This window comes from Ischnura elegans, chromosome 9 (genome assembly GCF_921293095.1).
Source record: "Ischnura elegans chromosome 9, ioIscEleg1.1, whole genome shotgun sequence".
Lineage (NCBI taxonomy): Eukaryota > Metazoa > Arthropoda > Insecta > Odonata > Coenagrionidae > Ischnura > Ischnura elegans.
The window spans coordinates 31,191,358-31,213,121 of NC_060254.1; the positions used below are offsets into that span (position 1 = coordinate 31,191,358).

General features: G+C 35.3%; 1 protein-coding gene across 5 annotated transcripts in view; it reads left to right on the top strand.

The window, feature by feature from the left end:
• The window catches only part of LOC124165987 (syntaxin-binding protein 5), a 598,839-nt gene that overhangs the window by 549,759 nt on the left and 27,316 nt on the right, over window positions 1-21,764 (top strand). For 2 of the 5 annotated variants that reach the window (XM_046543552.1, XM_046543554.1), the window contains exons 13-16: window positions 2,047-2,326; window positions 9,081-9,765; window positions 16,638-16,754; window positions 18,233-18,355. In XM_046543552.1, coding sequence (XP_046399508.1) covers window positions 2,047-2,326; window positions 9,081-9,765; window positions 16,638-16,754; window positions 18,233-18,355 — 1,205 coding nt within the window. Of the gene's footprint in view, window positions 1-2,046; window positions 2,327-9,080; window positions 9,766-13,001; window positions 13,105-16,637; window positions 16,755-18,232; window positions 18,356-21,764 lie in introns of all 5 variants that reach the window. The other 3 variants (XM_046543553.1, XM_046543555.1, XM_046543556.1) reach the window with 3 other exon arrangements.

Below are 21,764 nucleotides of genomic sequence, written 5' to 3' on the forward strand. Positions count from 1 at the left end.
CGAAAATACGTATTTCTAATACAAGTATTTTCGTTTCGTACGTATTTCAAATACAAGTATTTTCGATATTGCCCATCTCTGAGTAGAGTGCAAGTGAACTTTCCCTCACTATAATAATAATAATAATAATAATAATATTTATTTGCCCAAGGATACTATATGTCATGATAAAATCATTAAACAAGTATATAGGGCACGTCAAAATTTACAAATTCACATAAGAAAATGCTACATTTCAGATTGAAGATATTCTTTTATACTATAAAAACACTTCTCTATTAAGTAAGCAAAGACCCCCTTTTTAAAAACATCAATATTTTCTATACTTTTAATGTTTACAGGTAGGTTATTATACAATTTTGTACACATGAGCTCAGGCCCTCTAGATACCAGAGCTAGGTTCGATTGTTTGACATGAACGTCATTACATCTCCTTGTTTCATAGGAATGTATCCTATTATTCATAGTAAAACAACCTTTATACCTTTTTACATATATGACACTCTGATATATATATACGCAAGGTACAGTGAGTAATTTAAGGCTTTTAAAAAAAGGGCGACAATGAGCTCGATACTTTAGTTTGCACATACTTCTCACAAATTTCTTTTGTATAACAAACACATCATGAAGTTGGGGCGAAGATCCCCATATTATAATTCCATATGAAATTCTTGAGTAGAATAGTCCATAGTAAAGGGTTTTCAGAACATACTGGCTTACACTATGCTTTAATACTGATATAAGATAAAACACTGTATTCAGTTTTTTACATAGGTGCTCTATATGTGCATCCCACTTCATATTTCTATCCACATAAATTCCTAGAAACTTTACACATTCCATATCATTAAGATAATTATTTTTACATTGCAGTAGATCATTGTCCTTTGGGCTGTGCCCAGCAGAAAACAATATCACTTGGGTTTTATCATCATTTAGCCTTAGTTCATTGACATCACACCAAGTTTGCATGCATTTTATTATATATTGACTGGAATCAATTAACGCGGTCAGATTTTTTCTTTTTGATAAGATGGTTACATCATCTGCATATAATACACACTTATTATCTTGGGTTACAATTTTATTAGGTAGGTCATTGATGAATATTAGAAAGAGAAGAGGACCCAATACTGACCCCTGTGGTACACCCTTTTTGACTTCTAATGTGGAGGAGAAATAGACTGTCCCATCTTTCCTGTATGCTACTTTCTGTTTTCTTCCATGAAGATATGTCTTGAGCCAATTTAGAGGAATGCCCCTAATACCTATTGATTCACATTTTTTTAGCAATTTGTCATGATCCACAGCATCAAAGGCTCGGCTCATGTCAAATATGTCATGTATAGAGATCACTAATGCAGCTTAACACTCCCCGGCCATCCCAGAAGCACAAAGCATGTAAAAATGTTCCCACTATGTAAGGGTTGAGGATAGGACTGTATTTTGTGCTCCCTCCAATTTATTGTAACAATATTTTTTACCAGCATTAGTCCTTTTTTCCAATAATATGGAAATGATCAAGATTATACAAAAATTAGGAATAGGAACATTGATTACATAATTGTACATTGATGTAATTTGAGAAAATTTTACTCAAGATATTACACAATCAGATATTAAGTAGCACCATCGACTACTCAAGGTGCTCTTTAAAACAGTACTAACAGAAATGAAAATTTCAGGACAATTTTTAGTATAATCTCTGGAAATCCTGCAGCATGTGTAAAGCTTGAAGTTGATCAAGATTTATTTAATCTAATTTAAATTTAATGCTTGCCAAATAATATCTGTTAATTTTGCTCTTAAGATGTTTTTTGCTGTCTATTGGATAATGTTTCACTTAGTACTGACAGACTTAGTACTGACAGATTTAATTGTACTTAGGACAATTTTGATCTATGAATAAAAAAGGGTAATTATTCCATCGTGAAAACTCCAGTTAATCAGAAAATATGCATCAGCAATTATATCATAAATATGAATTAATGTCTTCGAATGAATGCAATCTTGAATATTCTCTAATCTAAAATTTTGTTTCAGGATGGCTTATGGTAATGAGGTGGGACTGGCCATTGTGGATATGGTTCAGAGGGTTTGCCTGCTTAGTGTTGGTACGCCAGATCTCTATGGTGCTGCGGATCCATACCAGCGAGTACCCCGATCACCCAAACAGCTTTCATCTGGTTTTGGCTCATCCTTCACAGCAATGTCTTCGGCTACTGGAGAGAGTGCTGCAGTGGCGGATGTAGGCAAGGAGAGACTGGAGCGTTGGGAAGAGTTGGAGGAACAGGGGAGGTGTCGCTCCCCCAGTGGTGATCAGGTCAGTTGTATCCTCTCCTGCTTAATCAGCATGTATAACTACACTTACAGTTAGTACATTGATAGTGAGATAACTTAGAGTTTATCTTCGCTGATCTCTCTGTTTTGTTTCTAAATAGTCTTTTTTGGAAGAAATGCACCAGTATCCTCCATTCTGAATCTGAGAGAGCAGCTGCAGGAAACAGTGTGGCCAAACTCCTTGTATTTTCACGTACTGGTTGTTTATTCTGAGAAACCTTGCTTATTGCACATTTTCTACCCTCTGAATCAGTAGTCTGAATGTGTGGATGTCTGCTTCGTTTCGGAACCCAAGAGCACTTTGTTTGTCTTTCAGGTTTTAGTCATTTCTTTCCCTTCATGCTGGGTTAAGGGTGCACTCTGTTAAGTGTGAACTGTTGCCTTTGAAGCTCCCAACTTGTGCCATGAAAATGGCCTTTAGAATGTTTGATTGTTCAATTCGGACGCATTTTGATCTATGTGCTTGTTATACAGTGTTTTAATAACAGCATTGTTGTCAACACAGAGCTCTTCTATGAAATTTTCATTTATTCTTTCAAATTCTCTGACACATTTTAATGAATACTTTACGAAACCAGTGGAAGAAATATATGAACAATAAGCTACCCTCATGAACCACAGAATATATCATACAATCCACAATTTCTGTGTGTATTTTTAGACATTAGTCAGTAATTTTAATATTTAAGTAGGTTATTTAGGATGAATTTTCCAAAGCATTTCATTGGCAGCCCCATCATTTTCATCACCTTATGTCTCCCTTTCACTGAAAGTTGCTTTAGGGTGTATAACATGGCAGTTACATTAGCCTATAATATACCATAGATTACTCAATTAGTGTTAAAACTTGAAACTTCATTATTTATTTAACCTTTATTACGTACATAGTTTTCAGTTATTTAATTCCTACTTTTTCTTGATCCTGAAGAAATTTTCAGCAATTTTTTTTACCTGTTGCCTACTTAAATTTTCAAACTTTCAATGTAGCAGCTTTTTCTAATGGATTAATTTTTAATGTGCCTAATGCAGTATATGCATTTATTTATTTTTTTATTTCAATTAAATAACAAAGACCTGTTTTTGGCTATAAAAGGTAAAATGTGAAACTTAGCAAAATTTTCTGAAATTTTTAAACTAAGTATTTGTAATCTAGCTTCATTTAAGCATCAATCAATTACATACATGTGACCTACCACCACGGGCAATAAGAATATTTTTTTCCTTTTAAATTGATGATAATGAAGGAAACTGTGGAAGCATATGTTTTGTACAGAAATCCATTTAATTTTTGAGAGAAAACTTATTAGGTGAGCCTGCTAAATTCTCTAACAATATTTCCAAGAACATCTCACGAGGGCGTACCCAGGATCACAACTAGGGGGGGGGTGGGGGCAAGCCGTGGTTGTTCAAGCTATAAGCAATATTTAAGCATGGAAAAGGTGAATGAAACCAACATTTTAAGGAAACTGTAACAGTTCTTTATTAATTTTAAAAATTATTTGCTTGAAAAAATATTATTTTTCTTAAATACATTTGCGATTTTTGCTTCTGGGGGGGGAGTGGGGGGGGGCAGGCGCCCCCTCCTGCCTCTCGCTGGCTACGCCCATGACATCTCATAAGAATTTTAAAAAGCAATCTTTTCACTTTTTTTAATACATTTTTAATGAGACATCACTCTATTGACATATTTTATCCCTATTTTCTACATGTTGCAAGAATACTCCCTTGATTTGTTGAACTCTCATGGAAAATTTCTTTTGAATTCAGTGATTACAGAACCTTTAAAAAGATTTTCTGGATTTTAGTTTACTTTTCATGCATTCATTTCTTTATTACTTTGGCCTATGTCCTGTTTCTTGTTTCTACGCTTTTTATGTGACTCTCCCTTCATTGTGGTCATTGTTTTAATCAAATTTCTAATTTTTTTAACGTTTGATACCCAGAATCTGTTGTAGCATGAATATCAAGTCTATTCAACCTGATCTCTTTTTGCCTGCCCTCAGAATTATTCTTTTCTGCTGGTGTGATTCAGATTAAATGCATTCTTTATATCAGACTTTTTTATGAGCATTTTAAGCATTTATTATTCTTTGGCATGAGATTAATTGGCAAAATATAGTTTTTGAAAGATTATGGAGTTAATCTTTTAATCTATTTTGAAAGCTATTTGGACCTATGGGAAGAGTAAAATATTAGGTGCTTCATTCAGCTTTGGATTAAAATAATGGGCATTATGTTGAAGAAATGGGCATTACATTGAAGCATGAGTTTGTCAATTTAGGCCACCTGGGCATTTTAAAACATTGAACAAAAATGTATTGCAATTGTATTGACAGTCTCTAAAACTTGCTGCACAATGTCAGAATTCATAAGACCATTTATCTAACTACTTAGTGGTATTTAATAGCTTTTGTAAGTGAAATAAGTGATCAAATGCTAAAGTGAGGATGCCACTTCAATACCAATGTAGAAACAGTGCTATTTCACTAAAATTTAATTCTATTCATGCCCATGTACATATTTCCGTAAATGCTTTTGATTGGACTTCCTTGGGATTTATTAATCCTTAAAATCCACCAGATATACTTGAAAATTATCAGAGTGACATTAAATTGTCTCGAAGATTATCTCACCTTTGCTCTGAGTTCTTACCTTCAGAAATACATATCTTATTTGTACTTATTTTCACTTTAAATTTTAGATATGGTTGTCTTTATCCAGTAAGAAAAACCCTAATGATACATCTTCCTAGTGATGTACTTATGAAATTAAGCACTTTTATTTCATACCATCTTCATAACTTTTCTTTTGGCTTTGGCAGATTTAATCATTAACACACTCAATGCTGAGAAAAGTTATCATAACACGCCGCCACGCGGAAAAAATATTTTGCAATAATATCATACATTATGTCTTCCTTAATCGTATACAATCATACATAATTCAAAATTATTAAAATTTGCACTGTTAATAAAGAAAATAATAAATATTATAATAAAATTATAATAAATATATTATAATAAAAAGAAGGCAAAAAATCTGCTGCAAGCAAACGACTTGTATCCAGTCACAGGAGAAGACACACTGAGACGCTGGGCACAATTGCAGGGTCTAGTAGAAGACGCAGAGGCAGATGGCGGGCCGAAAAACCTAACGGGACCGATGCCTTGTATTCAAGGCATCCGCGTTCTAGGCTAGCGTGGGATGCCTTGAATTCAAGGCATCCGCATTGAGTGTGTTAAATCACTGCCTTCTTTATTCAGGTTCTCCAATGCCAATACATGCATAGTTTTCCAATTATTTTTTTACTTTTAATTTTACCCTTATCATCATTGTAGTTATTATGAAAGAACAGCTTACATTATATTTCATGTATTTATCTCTGAGACTTTAAAATTTGGTCATTTTACTTGTTTAGTATTTAGATTGAATCTAAATGGGAAATTTTTATAATTAATTTTTGCTCATTCATTAAACTATGATGTTTAATGAAAACTTCTTTTACTTTTTTAGAATTATGTTTACAATGACATATGGACTTTCCAGAAGAAATATAGTTAGTTATAGACTATTTTATGATCCCTCTGCTCTCTTTAGGGTAGCTCCTTTGGTCCCTTTTGCCACCATTCTTACCATTATTCCTCACTGATAAATATTTCAGTTAGAATTTTCTTATCCACTAGTCTTCTGAGAGTACCTGTGAATCCGAATACTCCAAATCTGCTAGCCTTTATCTGAAGGGAAGAATACTTTAAACTGACAAGTGGATTGAAAAATGAAGGTGTTAGCTCAGTGGTCAAATTGGATAGTTATGATTCCAGATTATACATAAATATATTTAGATCATCTTAATTTTTCCATGAAAATTTAAATCACCTCATTTATATGCATGGAGCTGGCTCTGCTCACATATAGCTAAAGCTAAGCACAGAAATTTACAGTTGGAGGGGAATCAAAAACATTGAATCCCATGAAATCGCTGGATTTACAGAAAATGGATGGTTGGCTGTAAATATACGCCGTTAAAGGTTATAGCCTTGAGAAGAGGCTTTTGCGGAAAGAGAGAGCTAAAATAAGAAATCTATAGTGAATTTTTTTCAAATAATTTCATCTTAAATCCAACTTGTCTTAGTGATTGCTCACCTACCTTGAAAATATCTCACTGATAGTAGTAAGGCATATGGCCATCTCTGATTTGAATTTAACCAAAACAAAATATTTTTACTGAAGGATTTTTAGAATGACAGTAACTGTAGCTGTACAATGTTGCAGCACTTTTTCTGCATCTTTGCCTTCCTTTGAATCCATGCATTGACTAGAGTTGAACCTTATGTTTCACCACTGCTTCATGCTCATGATGTTTGAAGTGTTGCCTGTGAACAGGGGAAAATGTAATAGACATATATATATGAGTAATTAAGAGGCAGTATAAGGCATCATAATATGCAGTACCAAATTTTTAGAAGTTGCTACTTGTTTCACCTTGTTGCTCATGTACACAGAAAACATGCATGGTATGGACAGGGTAAATATGCTATAATGTATATAATAAAAGTTAAACTCAAGTTGAACCAATGTGGAAACAATTCATTCCAGGTTGATTGTACGCTGGCTATCAAGGCTGTTACATTTATTAGCAGTTAAGCTCAATTTTTGGTCTCTTTTATGAGTGAAAACCAGGCAAAAGTATTCTTCCCTTCTGCCACGGGCAGTTTTAAATATTAAGACTTTTTTAATGATCTGCTATGATCTTTTTCACCATTTGAGGAAAAAAAACACTATTTTAAAATTAATCAAGTTAGAATAGCATAGTAGTGATTATTTTGTGTGGACCTTCCCATGAATGCTTTCTTCATCTCAACTTCTTTGCTGTCTTTCGATTCAGTTGGTAAAATATCAGATTGCTAATACCTATCTTGATTTTTACTCCCAGTGTCTTTTGTTACTGTAATCGAGTATTGCAGTAAAAATTTCGTTTGAGCTACATGCACTAAAACTGAAATTTTGTCTTTTTGTGGTGGATTTTTTTTTTCATCCAGCCATCCCAGCAGCCATTTAAATGTATATGTTTTCTGCAGCTGAAGATCCAAAAAGAATGCCAAATTTTTGCCTTCCCTCTTCCAAAAACATATAGTAGTTGTATAATTAGGTTTTAAGAGCGAATTCTCTGCTGTACAGTATTATCTAACCTTTTTGACCTAAACAAGAACCACACCATTTACTCATTCGTATTTTATCCAAAATCATAGTTACTATTCCAGTACGCTCCTGACCAGACTGTGGGGTGCATTGCAAGCTATTTAAGTTCACTAACTAATATCCCTTTTATGAGAAGGAGAGCGTACCTATTGCTCTCCGACTGTTTCAATGACTGCTTTTAGCGATGATAAGTGTTTGTAAGTTAAGAAGAGAAGTTATATTCATTGGTAACAATTCTTCTTGAGTTGATGTAAATCTAAAATTTATCTCTCATTTGCATTAGAATAAGCTTTTCTCTAATTTAAATACATTCGCATGAACTTGAAAAGCGAAAATAAATTAGTTGGTCATTGATTGATTAATTTTTGAGATGTGGTCACTTAAAAAATAATCCAACAAGTTTTCCCTGTGTTTCATCAGATTCATGTATTATCATCAGTACCTTCTTATTCATCAGGAGAATGGCAACTTCAAAACAATCACAAGGGTCAAATAATACTTTTGATAAAACGCAGTAAAAAGAATACTTCGAGCTTTAAACTGGACATATCTAATTAAAATAAAAAAATTCATTTCTTTTATAATTTTATTTAAACTTGCAGCTATCAGTGTGTTATTACTCTCATATTTATTCAATCCAGATGATAAAGTTAATGAATTATTGGCAAATTTCCTCAAGATTGTTTGAAAAAGTAACTATAAATCTCAATGCGTGATCACCTCCATTTAAGAAGTCAAGAACAAAGATGAGTTCACATGCATTATTATTACCTATTATTATTCTCAGAATCATTGTAACCTCATCCTTCCCTCTAGGCATTTATTTAAATTCCCTTTTCGTCAGTATTCAGAGGCACAGAAGTTTCCAAGGATTTCATAAACATTTTCATTTTTTTATAGAAGTAAGAGCTCTCAAGAAGTCGTAAAATTTAGGATTAACTCTGTAACCATACTTTTAAGTATTTTCTTTGATTGTGGGGGGAATTCTATTATTCCTCAATGCATAAATAAATCAATGATTGTGTATTTTTTGGAGAAAGATCCATATTTAGCAAAAAGAGATTTTTTGTACCCACAGTAATTTTAAAAACTGCCTTTTAGACCTGTTACATTTATACTTACGTAGTATTCAACTAATTCAAATTCTGTTCTCTTAAAATTTCATTAGGTCTTCAATGTGTTTCTTCCTTAGAGATTTTAGTGTGAATACTAAATGCATTCATTGTCACAAATATTCATTAGACCTTTCAGAGTGAAACATTTCTGACACTTTTATTTTAGTTGTTGGACATTAGTAATCAGATTATATTCTTTGGCAAATATTACTGCTGACAAAAGCATAATTTTTTTATTTTGCATTATTGTTTTTTTTTGCTGAAATGCATATATATTTTTTGTTTTCTTTTTCTCTGGCTAAAAAAAAAACTTGTTAATCCTCATTTTATACCTTTCTGTTTTTTTTTTGTTTTTCAAAAACCTTTCCTCCCATAAACCTATTCACATATCCATCCTGTGACCCATTTGATTTCCAATGGTAGCAGGTTTCGTCTGAGATGACAATCCATGGATTAGCACCGAGTAGGGCCACTATCTCGACTAGTCCCTCCCCATCAAGCCTTTCTCCCAATCCATCTGGAAGCAAGGATTCTCTTCTGGGATCTGAAGGAGAGAGGGAAGAAGTAAAGAGTGTGGAGGAAGCAACTGTATCGTCAGTTACCAGTGCAGGGGCTAAAGGAGATGATGATAGTAGTGTTGATGAGGATGTAGAGGAAGCAGTGGAAGAAGGAGTGGAGGCCCTACCAGAGAATATGCCAAGAACTGGTAGGAGGCACTCATGGAAGGGTTTTAGCCTGAAGAAGAGGATAAAAGATAAGTTTTCCTCTGATCGTATGACGCAGCGTAGGCAATCCTCGGTGGCGACATTCTATCCGTCGGTGTCTGAAGATCCATCGCCCACTCTCCCGACCTGTCTCGTGACGCCATCCTCAAATGATGGCGCTTCAAAGCCCAATAGACCTGCTGACCTTATGCTCCCACCTGATCCCCCTCCATCCCGACCTCCTCGTACCAGGGGCAGTCGACACGGAGCGAACCCGCCCGAAGTTGCACCGGTCAAGCAGAAAGAGGCCACCATCAGATGTCAGCTGCAGCCACCACCACTCCAACACAATCCCTCGCAACAGCATGGATCTAATCCCCTGGGGAATCTGTTTCGGAGGTTCAGTAAGTCTGTGTTCCCCCGAAATCTCACTGTTGAATTTCTGGTGGCTGATGATTGGAGTATGATGGATCCTTTGATTCTCCTTGTTCTGAAGCCTGTTCGTAGAGTGTCCTCTTCGTGGATGCCTTGTGAACGTGAATCTTCAGTCATAGTGCAAATCATTTCATGCCTTGGTCGAGTCTTAAGTAGCCTAATGAATTTGATGAAATGAGTATCCGAAAAAATATGCTTTGAATATGAAGAGTTAAATTTTTCTTCCTTGACGCATGATCAACTTGTTTTCCTAAAATAATTTATCCAACAAGGAATTATTTAAATTGATTAATTTAGTGTTCATTATCAATAAATATAACTTTGAAGGCAAATCTATAAGCTAGACTTGGAAAGATATATGAGAATTATTTTTACTGGAAAGCCTGACTTTTGTGTTCAAAAATGTTTGATTGCAAAAACGAAATGAATTTCATTGCATGTTTAGTTAGCTTGATCTTTTATTCGTTGTGAATAAAATTGTGAATAATGTTATTTGTTAGTTAGCCTATTCCAATGCTCTATATGATACGTCTTTTACTGCATTTCAGTGTTGGACTATTGAGTTTGTTTTTTCAAACATTTCCGAGTTAATTGTTGTGTGTTTAATGAAATGTTTCTTTAAATTTCTGCAGGTAGGTCTTTGTGTAGTAATTGCATCACTGTGCTAATTTTTCTACAAATCTTGGCATCTTTTTGAGTCTTTGTTTATGTAGGTGTATAATGTTTTCTGCTGGATCTAAGTGTTGAAATCGATACTCTTCCTGGACTACTGTAATCACATCTGCCTGTTAAAATTGACGTAATCCAATGTACCTGTCCTTAAAAATTTCTTCATTATACTCCCTACAGAATATAGTCTAGGTATCCATTTCTTTTTTCAGACATAATTTCTTCCACTTTGAATCATGTTCTTCTTCCTGACATCTAAGCCCTTATTTCTGAATTATCTCTTGATGTACTCACTCCAAGAAAAAGAATATATAAGGTTGTGGATTATCCGTGAACCTCAAAACTCTTACTAAGCAATCTATGAATGAGTGGTTGTAAATATCTACCATGTACAGGATGGTAGGAAGGTGTTTGAGAGAAGTCATTGAATTTTTTTCAACACATTATTATAATCAACAGGCAAGAGTACTTTTTCAAGGAGTTTTGAATTTATAGTCTCTTCCATGGAATACATTACTATTTAATGATGTGTAGTCTTCAATGCTCATTTTTAACAAGTGTCAATAGATTCCTATATCTACCAGGAGAGCTTTGCTCACTTGTGCTGTAAGCCATCCCAAAGTGATTATTAACAATGTTGTCACCTGTATTGTTACGTCATTAGATCTATGATCTTATGAAGTTTTATTGTATCAATTTTTTCCAAATGGGTCTTCCTTCTACCACACCTTTTTTAATTTCTTGTGCTTTTTGTTCTGTTTTTATTTGTCTCCTTGTGTTGCTTACATGGAAATGCTTTTAATGTTTGTGTTTTTTAACAAAAACTTTTCATGTTTTAACTATACCTTTGGAAAACTACTATTTAATCTGTTTTTCTTGTCATAACTCATTTTTGATGAGTTTGTACCTTGTTATGTTTCACCATTTACTGAGCAATTTTAATGACATACCCCATATGCACACATTATACGTACTTAACTTTTTGCATCATCCAATAACATACAATCTTCTTGTTTTCAGGTAATTATTTTCCTATATCTGGTTTTGGTTTTTGGTGGGCAATCATTGACCAATAGCTCAAGACAACTAGTAACTTCAATGTGACTTCTTACAACTTTTATTTCAATGTAAATTTATTCATAATCACCTTTGGTTTTATTGCTCATTCTTGGTTTAATTTCCCTTCTTTCTCAATGCATCTTATTTCCTTTTAAGGGCTGTGATGGGGGCCATAGCTGCCTAAAATACCTATTTCGTATCCATGTTTTTGGTAAATACAATTTTACCTGCAACTACTTAGTTTCTTTTAATATTAATATGCAAGGCTTGGTTGACTGAAGAAAGGGACCTAATCTGACTTTTGCTTCAGCATTCTTACCTGCTAGTGATAAATTCATCTCAATATTGAGGGTATCAAGAATTCATGTGAAAAACTATTAATTTTCAGCTGCTAATTATTTTGAGCAATTGGTCGAAAAATCTATGTGAGGGGTACTACATAATCATGTACCTATATCCAAGATAAAAGTCTTATCGACTTTGGTAAAATTCTCTTGTCAATTTTTTCTGATTTTTGGTATCTATCTCAAGTATCATATTGAAAGAATGAAATTGTTTTAATAACATTATCTTGGTGCCTATACAAAAATGACATTTTCAAATTGTATTTAACCCTTGCAGTTGTGCCTTACATGGGTATCTTGCCTTGGAAGTGGTATTGTACTACATCACTCTGTAGAAGCATGTGTTTGAAATGAATATAACCTTGTCTGTAACTACCAATTGTAGGAGGAACTGACACACTAGTCTAATGTCAGCATTTATAGATGCTGGGTTGTAACAACTAATACTGTTTTATGCATAGGCAATAGTTTTAGGAAACATTTTACCATATTTTTTCATCTTAGCACCTTTGCTGATCATTGTGATGAAGTTGTAAGAACACCTGTAAGTGCTAGTTTAATATTCCATTCAAAATACGTTTTAATCCAATTGAATTTTGTCGTGTTTGTGTCTTTGACCTGTGTTTTTATTCCAAGAAAATCACCATTTCCAATGATTTAGAATCTTACAATTATTTTGGACTGTCACTGTGTGAATTTGACATCATCTTTCAAGATTTTTCTCAATGTACTGATCATCAGAATTTGCAGAATATTTTCGCCTGTACTTTTTAAAACTTGAAGTGACAAATGAGTTTTCCTGCAAATTTACTCTTATTCAAGTTATCATAATAGGGAGACACGTTTAAATTGCTCTCATGACTAATTCCGACAACCTGAATGCCATACAAGAGAATATATTGCAAATTAACTGACAAACTAAATTCTTCAGAGTTGTCGTTCACGACCTGAGTGTACATAGAACACACATGATGCACCCATATTTATAAATGCTGGCTGCTTGTATACTAACCAAGCCGTCCACTTTCCCCCTCTCACACCCCTCTCTTTCTCCGCCACCTTTTCCCGAAACCAAACATATCCTTTTTCTCCCTCAAACCCTAATCCCCCCCCCCCTCTTAACCATTCTGTAGATAAATGGTCTCTGTGTGTCTTCGACTGCGGGCAAACAGAACATAACTGGCAGCACAAGTTCCCCGCGCAGGCCTGAAGCCGTCAAGCGGTCAAAGTCGCAAGGTACCCGGAAACAGCTTCAGAAGTGTCTGAGCATAGCATCGTCATCGTTGGAGGAAGGGTGGGGGTGTGTGACTGTGGTGGCTGGTGGGGGGGGGTGGCGGGGCCGGAGCTATGGGTGTTGGGGGGGGAGGCTCTGGCAGTGGTGTCGCCTGCGTCGCTGGTGGCTTGAATCGTGCTACCCCGACATCCCTATCCCAGGAATCACGCTCGCCCAACCTCCTAGTAGCTCGGCAGTATTGCAGTTTTGGTAGTATCATCTAAGCCCTGGTCTCATGTTCCTATGACTCTGACCCCTCGTTTCTGGTTGTTTCTGAGGATTTCCCTGAGTAGCGTGATGTATATTGATTGACATTGTCATGGTTTTGATTTATACGTCTATCCCTCTGCATGTGTGGGCTTCATAATGACTTTTTTAAGGTTTGAAAGCCAATGTGTCTCGTGACCAGTTTGTCTCTATGGTTCATCAGAATGCATTAAGACTGGAGTTCATTCATTATTGACTTGTTTTACGGTAGTGCAAATACACCGGTTGAGTTGTGGGTTGTGCATAAGGAGACATATAATGCTGCATTGCTGGATTTTGTTTGTCAACCGAGGATATTTGGATTTGATTAAGTTAATTGCATGTGTTGAAGACTTCATAGTTTTCATTGTGCAGTTAGTTCTAGCCTTTCAGATTTCTCTTGGCTTTTGTCATGTTACAAAAATTATAAAGATAGGGGATTTTGAGGTTGAATTTGAGAAACACCTTAGCCAGGGTTGGATACCTGCTTCAGTGGCTCACATCTTGATAAAATAGTGTTGAAACTGTTAAAAAGACAATTTTAAAGATGTTTCGGTGGAATGTAATGATAAAGTTTTTTAATACTCAACTCTTGTTGGTGATTAGTCGTGAATATGTGTATCTGGTTCACATTGTTCCTGCCATCATCGAATCAATTCTATCATTAATGCCCTTAATCTGTGCTGCATTGCCCAAATTTGTTCATAAAATGCATTTTCTACTTTCAGTAACTTTTACCAAGTATCATATCATCTGCTTTATACATCGTATCTTTCACATTACATTCGGTGTCGGCTATGAAACACCATAACATTTCTTTCAAACTCCATCAAACCTACAGATCATGGTTTCACTTTTCTTGAATATTTGTTCAATCATACTTTACTTAGCTCATACAGCAGGATGAATATGCATATAAATGAAGGAAATATGCTATTCCTATAGCCTGACATTTGCAGAGGGATACTATTCAAAACCTCTAAGCTTATCCTCAAAATAAAAACGGCTGCCTGTTGCAAAATACTGAAATCTTATGACCTCGTATGATTAACATACATGCATTGCAAAAAGTAGCTTAGATTAGCATAGATGTCTGTTGCACAAGGCAGTGACTAAGCAGTACAGGCCACTGTTTAATTTAGATTTTAAAAGTTGACACTAAATCATGATTAAATATTTAATGAATCAATTTGCGTTTTCAAACTTTTTTTTTTGTCAGTTGTCTCATGTGGAGAATTCTGTGACATTCTCTTGATTCTCATTCTTATCTTGCTCTATCTTTCATGGTTTGTCACTCTAGCACAGTCTGTAAGTGATTTGTGAGGCTCTCTTCTTTATGGCACATCTGTTTTTACAACTTCCTCTCACAGTCAGTGTATCTTTAGCATGAACCAAGAAGTTCAGCGGCGGTGGATGTATTACTATCCAAAACTGTTCTCTCCAGCTGAACTTTCCTGATATCCAATGCCTTTCAAATTATGGTAACTTTTAGGAAGTATGTACATCAATTAGTAGACATATTGTACTTGTAGGCAATATGTATCACTTAGAAAAAATACTTTGGACTAAGAAAAGGTCTACTCATACCTTTCTTAACCACTCTATTTTCAATTAAAACTGATAAAAATGAAAGACATACCTTGACGTATAATCAATACAACTTCTGACACTAAATTTCTATGATCGATTCAAATTTTAAATATGTCAAATGGTGCTTACTTACTGTTACTTCGAGTTACTGCATCATATGTAATTTTTTTAAAATCTGATCTAATTCTTGTTTCCTGATTCGAAATTGTTTCATATTTTCAGTAATCAATTAAAGTTTGATGTGATGCTAAAATAAACTCGGTTAATATTTTGCACCCGTCAGTATACTACATATTCAATTTTTTTCTGACAGGTCTCTGAGGCTGAGCTATGAATGTGGGTAGTCTGATACAATCTTTTTTTTACTTACTGCCAGAGATACTGCCAGGAAAGCTCTTTTCTCCCCTTCCAACACCTATTTGGGCCCAAACAAATGACTGCCACAACTTTCACTCTTTCCTCCAATCAAACACTTCCCATAGCCTCAATTTCTCTCTTTTTCTTGTATCTGTTTCTCTTTTTCTCTACTATCTTTCTCTGTCTTGCATGGCCGTACCAAATCACGTGATTCCAATGCTCAAGAAAAAAAAATTAAAAGTGCTTCACTTGGTTTGGATATGCATCTTTTTGTAATTTTTTGTACTTATCTATTTTCAAATTCTTTCTCATGGTCAGCTATAACTGTGCTTTCGTTCATTTGACTCCTGATGAGATTTCATGGTGATTTTTTATTTGTGCAGTTGAATTATACTTTATTATGGGCATATATTTTGTATTTGTTAATACTTTGTCTTAGCAATCAATATGAATTAACTAAAAAAATGCTTAAAACAAATATGCTGTTTGCCCGTGGTCATTACTGCTTGACCTGCTATAGTGATGCTTGTAAATGGTTCATGAGATAACTTTTCACCTTAATATGAAACTTTACCTATTCTACTCACTATGCATTGGAGTTTTATACTTTCCGTACATTGTAGACATTGAACCATTGAGCAATGTGATGTTTTGCTTGCATGGGGGTATCTCTTTCTTGAAAGGACTCAACAGATATGCTTTTCTCACCTATATGAAGTTTATGCTAACAATCTTCTATAGTGAATGATGTCCTGTACGCATTTTTGCTTTTTCATACTGCAGATGTGGATTGAGTAGTCTCTCATGCATTATTAGGAATCTTCTGTAGGTGATTGCTGGGCAGTTTAAGATAATAGTGAACTCATGCTACGTAAAGATAGTACCTGAGCTCATTCATACATTAATCTGAAAATGTAACTGCGCATAGTTGCCTGTTCCCTGTGAAAATTCATTCATGAAATTAATATATTTTGCGAAAGCTATTTTTAGAGGCTGTTTAAATTTTTCTGAGAATAAAATTTCATCAATTCAATGGAGGAATTAGATTGAAGAAAATAGTATGATGAGCTGGCTAGAATCTACTGCTTGCTCTCTTTCTCACTTAAATTATTGCAAAATATTGCCTTTATTTTTTTAATCAGCATTAGTAAGGAAAATAATTTTTAAATTTGAAGTGTAATCCCCACCTTGTGTAATGTGTTTGCTTCGGCTAGTGCCATGCATGTATTGCTTTTAACCAAATAATATATCTATCTTGAATTCTATCATAACACTAATTCTGATTTTTTCCTTTTTTTTGTAGATAAACTTGACAGTTCATTTTCAAGGTCTCGGAGCTCTAGTATGTCCAGTTTAGAAAACATTAGCTCAGAAGCTATACAGTGCCTAGTCTTTGCCGATTCCTACACAAAAAAATCAGGTATGTTCCTACCCTTGATTTTGGTGAAATTAATGCATATGGTTGTAGATTTGCCAAAGAGACCCAATTTTATGTTTCCATTGGATATTTTTTTACAAGTGAAAGTCAAGGATATTAACCTATGTAAAACTCTGCCACGTTCTTGCATGCTAGGCTCAAGAAAAAACTGGTATTATGTAGGTTAAGTCTTCTTGGGATAAACCCACCCAGATAAATGTTTAAACACCACCAATATTTCTTCGGATATCTCATCCATCGTCATCATAGTGAGTGAATTAGTTTGAGTAAACCCTTTCGCGCTGGACGTTGGGTGGAGCAGATGGGCATTTTTATATGCAGAGCACCTGATGTCAGGTATAGCTGTCACAGATTTTTCAACGCAAACGACTGGATGTCGGCTCTGACCCGACGCAAGGGAAGGGAAGTGACTGCTGGGGTAGCAATTGTCTGATGCATTCAGGCCCGGCCTGAGACCCAGCATAGCGAGTCCTTAAGGCAGCTCCACGGCAATTAAGCCCGACCGTCCCACACATTTATTATCATTCTCACCGCACGAATCCGTTGCAAAATAGTTATTCTGTAAATAGTTTTTTCAATGATATATTTAATTGCATACTGCAATTTTTTATACTTTGAAATTAATTCTTCGTTTTGTTTTGTGTGTAAGCAATTTTTAAACAAAATGTTAGCATTAAAAATAACAAACTTCTGGACTTATAGTCTTAGTACCTTATGTTCAATAACTTTGTCGTTATTAATGCTAGAAATCCATTTAAAATTCCACAAAAATTCTTTAAAAATTTTCGTAATTCCTTTAGAAGAGTAAATTATTGAAAATCAAATGCAATATTTGATTGAAAAAAACACTGGTAACACAATAAGTGGACTTTGGATTTTTGCTAAGGTAGGGTTTGAGGGTCTAGATCAGTGGCTGGGGTAAGTGACGGAGTAAGGGATGCTGAGTTGGGTCCTAAATCTGAAGAACAAAAATACAAGGGTAAATCCACCCCAAAAATGAGCTCAATACAGAGAGATTTAGAATAATCTCATGCTACTCATGGCACAGAAAATGTTTTCCAATTGTAAGCGCCGGCAGGAAAGGGTTAATTAAAATTGTTGATATGTAATCAGTTCAATGGTTTTCAATGGAGACTAATACATTCACCATGATGATGATGGACAGTCCATGGAAAAGTTGGTTATACATAAAGATTTAGTGCTATAGACTCAAATACAGTATTAGACTCAAATAATTCAATGAGGAGGAACATTATATTTCTGTATGTATCATATTCCTTATCATTTCTGTGTGATAAATTATAGCTCCGTTGTGGTTCCCAGCTGTTTTGCTAGGGAAAACATACAGTATTTCTGATCTGAAATTAATTTTTTTTTATAAAGGGTATGGTACATCGTATAGTTTTGTCCCCTTTGTTTTCTGTGAGGAAGAATTAATTTATTCCCCATCTCTTTTGCAGAACCGACAACATCACCCACTCTGTGGGTTGGCACAAGTTTGGGCTCAGTGTTGACCATCATGATCAACATTCCTCCACCTGGAGACCCAAGGCTTACCCAGCCTGTCATTGTGTCTCCATGTGGTGAGTATACCCTGCATAGAAGCTTTTTTGCCATATTTCATTGATAGAATGTAGCACTTTCGGTGAGATGATTATGCATACCTACATTTGGGATATTGACAAACAACATGCCATTTTTGGGCATTTGCTGGTGTATATTCTTGATTACATTGCACAGTTTACTTAGTGCTCACAGCAAAAATTTACAAAAATTTACAATAAAAAATCTATTCATTATACGAAGATGTTGTTCTCTATAAAAAATACAATGAAATGTACTAATCAAATATTTTGCCTGTGACAAGATGAAGAAGGCGACCATTTCGCCGTTCTCGTAGTTTTTCGCATGCCTTTCTTCACTCTTTCGACCGTAGAAGCTAAACGCTTACATTTAAACAATGTTTAATAATTCATTGTTGTATTCAAGTAAACAATGGGTAAAACGACATATGATACGATCCTATAGAGCTTCGGCAGAATTTCATACAAATGCTTAATGTTCAGTGTTGTACCTTTTTTTGCCGAAGATAGTAATATCCTGTGTATTAGCCTATTTACAAACCTTTTCTACCATGTGGGTTGCGTCATTTCAGGATATATTCCTTCAATACCTTGAATTTTGTAGATTTATCCCTAGACAGGTATCAACTGTCTCCTCTATCTTCTTCTCTCTATTATCTATCTTCTCAATCCTTTACATACCTTTTTGTATACTCATAGCCTCTCTCCCTCTCCCTCTTTCATCGCGTTCCTTGTGAAGCCATATCTTTCTCTTTCCCACTTTCTTCGTATCTTCCCTTATCCCATGTCCTCCACCTACCTTTCTAATAGTTCAGATACTTTATCATGTTATGCAAAGTTACATATTCTTTCTACAAATAAACCTTCTCAATGATATCTTTCTGATTCAATTGTATCCTGAGTTTATACCATCCACATCAACCCACTGTCTTAGCACTTGCAGGCATTTGCCCATTTTTATGACACGCTCTTCCTTATTTTCTTTGCCTCTATTTTGGTCCATTTCTTTCTATTTTGTGCCTTCAATATCACTTTAATTTATTTTACATGTGTATTTTGGACATATACGAGTCATGACCTTGAGCATCCCTGATGGATAGGGATGCCTCAAATAGAGTTATGGCTGACATGTTATTTTAGTTGTTATTTGAAGAAGTATATGGGGCTTATTACGTAACTTTGACTCGGACCTAGAGCTATCTGTAACTCCGCCCGGATTTATTTTGATTTGTAGCTCCAACCCTATTACGTACCGGCAGGAGTTACAAGAAGTCTCCGAAAGAATGCGGAGCTACAGTGGCTATGGAAAATTCGGAAAGCAAATCTCCAGAAATGAGTCAACCAATAGGAGCTTAGGTATTCGATAGTAAATGTTTCTGAGCAGACGGGTTTAACGTGAATTTCGGAATGGAGTTACAAACTTGTATTTCGTAAGTTAACGTGAAATAATTAATATAAACTACATTGTAGAAATGTTTATACTTTAAAGCCTATTCATATACAGTTATATGTCATCCATTGTATACAGTCATTCATTTATCGTCAAATGCAAACCTATTCTCTGCCCATGTTTATATTATGGCAATGAATACAATTTTATGTACCGGCAAAGGTCAGAGAAATTGAGCAGGAAACAGTGCATGGTGCTCACTAATTTTATGAGTGACCACAGAAGCTTTGCCCTTGGCGTATTCCAAGGAATAAACGGGGAGGCAACAATTAATAAAATGTGGGGTAATAAACCTTAATATTTCATTGACAATTAACAAAAATGTGCTAGTGAGATTGACAGATGCCTACACAGAACGAAGATATAATTGCACACACACCGACACATTTTTTTAATACCAATAATGAAAATAAAAATGCCTTATGATAACTCCAGCCCGATTTCCTTCGCTTCTCTACTGTCATTTGTTGATGTCTGCCGCCGGAATCTGAAGGATTTGGCAATGGATCGACCAATAAACATATATTGGGGAAGGATAATGAGGGTGTTTGCGGAGTATGTAAGAAGAAGGAGGCATCTGACATTAGAAAGGAGACGAATAAGGGGTTCCCACAATCCGATCGAATTAGATGAAGACCATTTTCGAATGTTTTTCAGAGTGTCGAAAAACATTTTTCAATATCTCTGCTGGTCTCTGGGACCCACACTACACGCAGTAAGGAAGGAAACGCAGAATATCTCAGATGCAGAATAAGAAGATTCAACATTACACACGCCCATAGTGGTATAATGAAAATTCTTTAATAATATTTATCTGTTTTTCCACGCTTAGTCCAGATATTCTGCGTTTCCGTAGTGTGGGTCCCAGAGACCGGCAGAGATATTGAAAAATGTCTTTCGACACTCTGAAAAACATTGGAAAATGGTCTTCATATAATTCGATCGTATAGGGGGAACCCCTTATTTGTCTCATTTCTAATGTCAGATGCCTCCTTCTTCTTACATACTCCGCAAACACCCTCATCATCCTTCCCCAAATATGATTATTGGTCCATCCATTGCCAAATCCTTCAGATTCCGACCTTCCGACGGCAGAAATCAACAAATGACAGTTGAGAAGCGAAGGAAATCGGGCTGGAGTTATCATAAGGATGGGTCAGAAGCCTGCGTTATTCCAGCCCCGAGATAGCTCCAGTTTGCAACTCCTATCGGAGTTATTTTGACTACTGTAATCGCAAATTGAGCTATGGCAGCCATCATAACTCTTATAGCTCCTTAGCTCCGGAGTTATGACTTACGTAATAAGCCCCTATGATGCATTAGTTCAATTTTTAATTATGTTTTTACAATCTGTGCACAGAAAAACTTAATGACAGTGTTCTAACAGTCATGAGGTGGAAGAGAATAAGTGATGTATGACATACTTCTATTTAAAATGTGATCACTGTTGTAAATAAAATTTCTCAATATTAGGTTGCAAAACAAATGAACTAGTAATATCATATAGAAAATTTGATAATATTTTTGCCATAAATGAAGTAGCTGTAAGAGGTCTAACTCATTACTTAAGAACACTAACCTACAGGGGCGGATCCAGGATTTCTTTCTGGGAGGGGCACAAGCAGGGCCGTATCCAGGATTTTGTTCAGGGGGGGGCACAAGGATACCTTGTTACACAAAACGAACGAAATGATAATGGGACCGTATTAAAAATCTAGCATATTTTTAAGGGTTTGGAGGGGGCACGTGCCCCCGTGCCCCCCCCCTGGATCCGCCTATGCTAACCTAGTACAATCAGATCCTAACCCTAACCAATCCCTGTCATTTCTAATATCAAAAATAAGTAATATTTAAATCACAAGGGATAGTCATTTTAAAATTCCAATGAAAATTTTCTTCAATGGCGACAAACTTATAAGGCAACTCCATTATGCATTTTGTGAAGGCTACTACAGATGC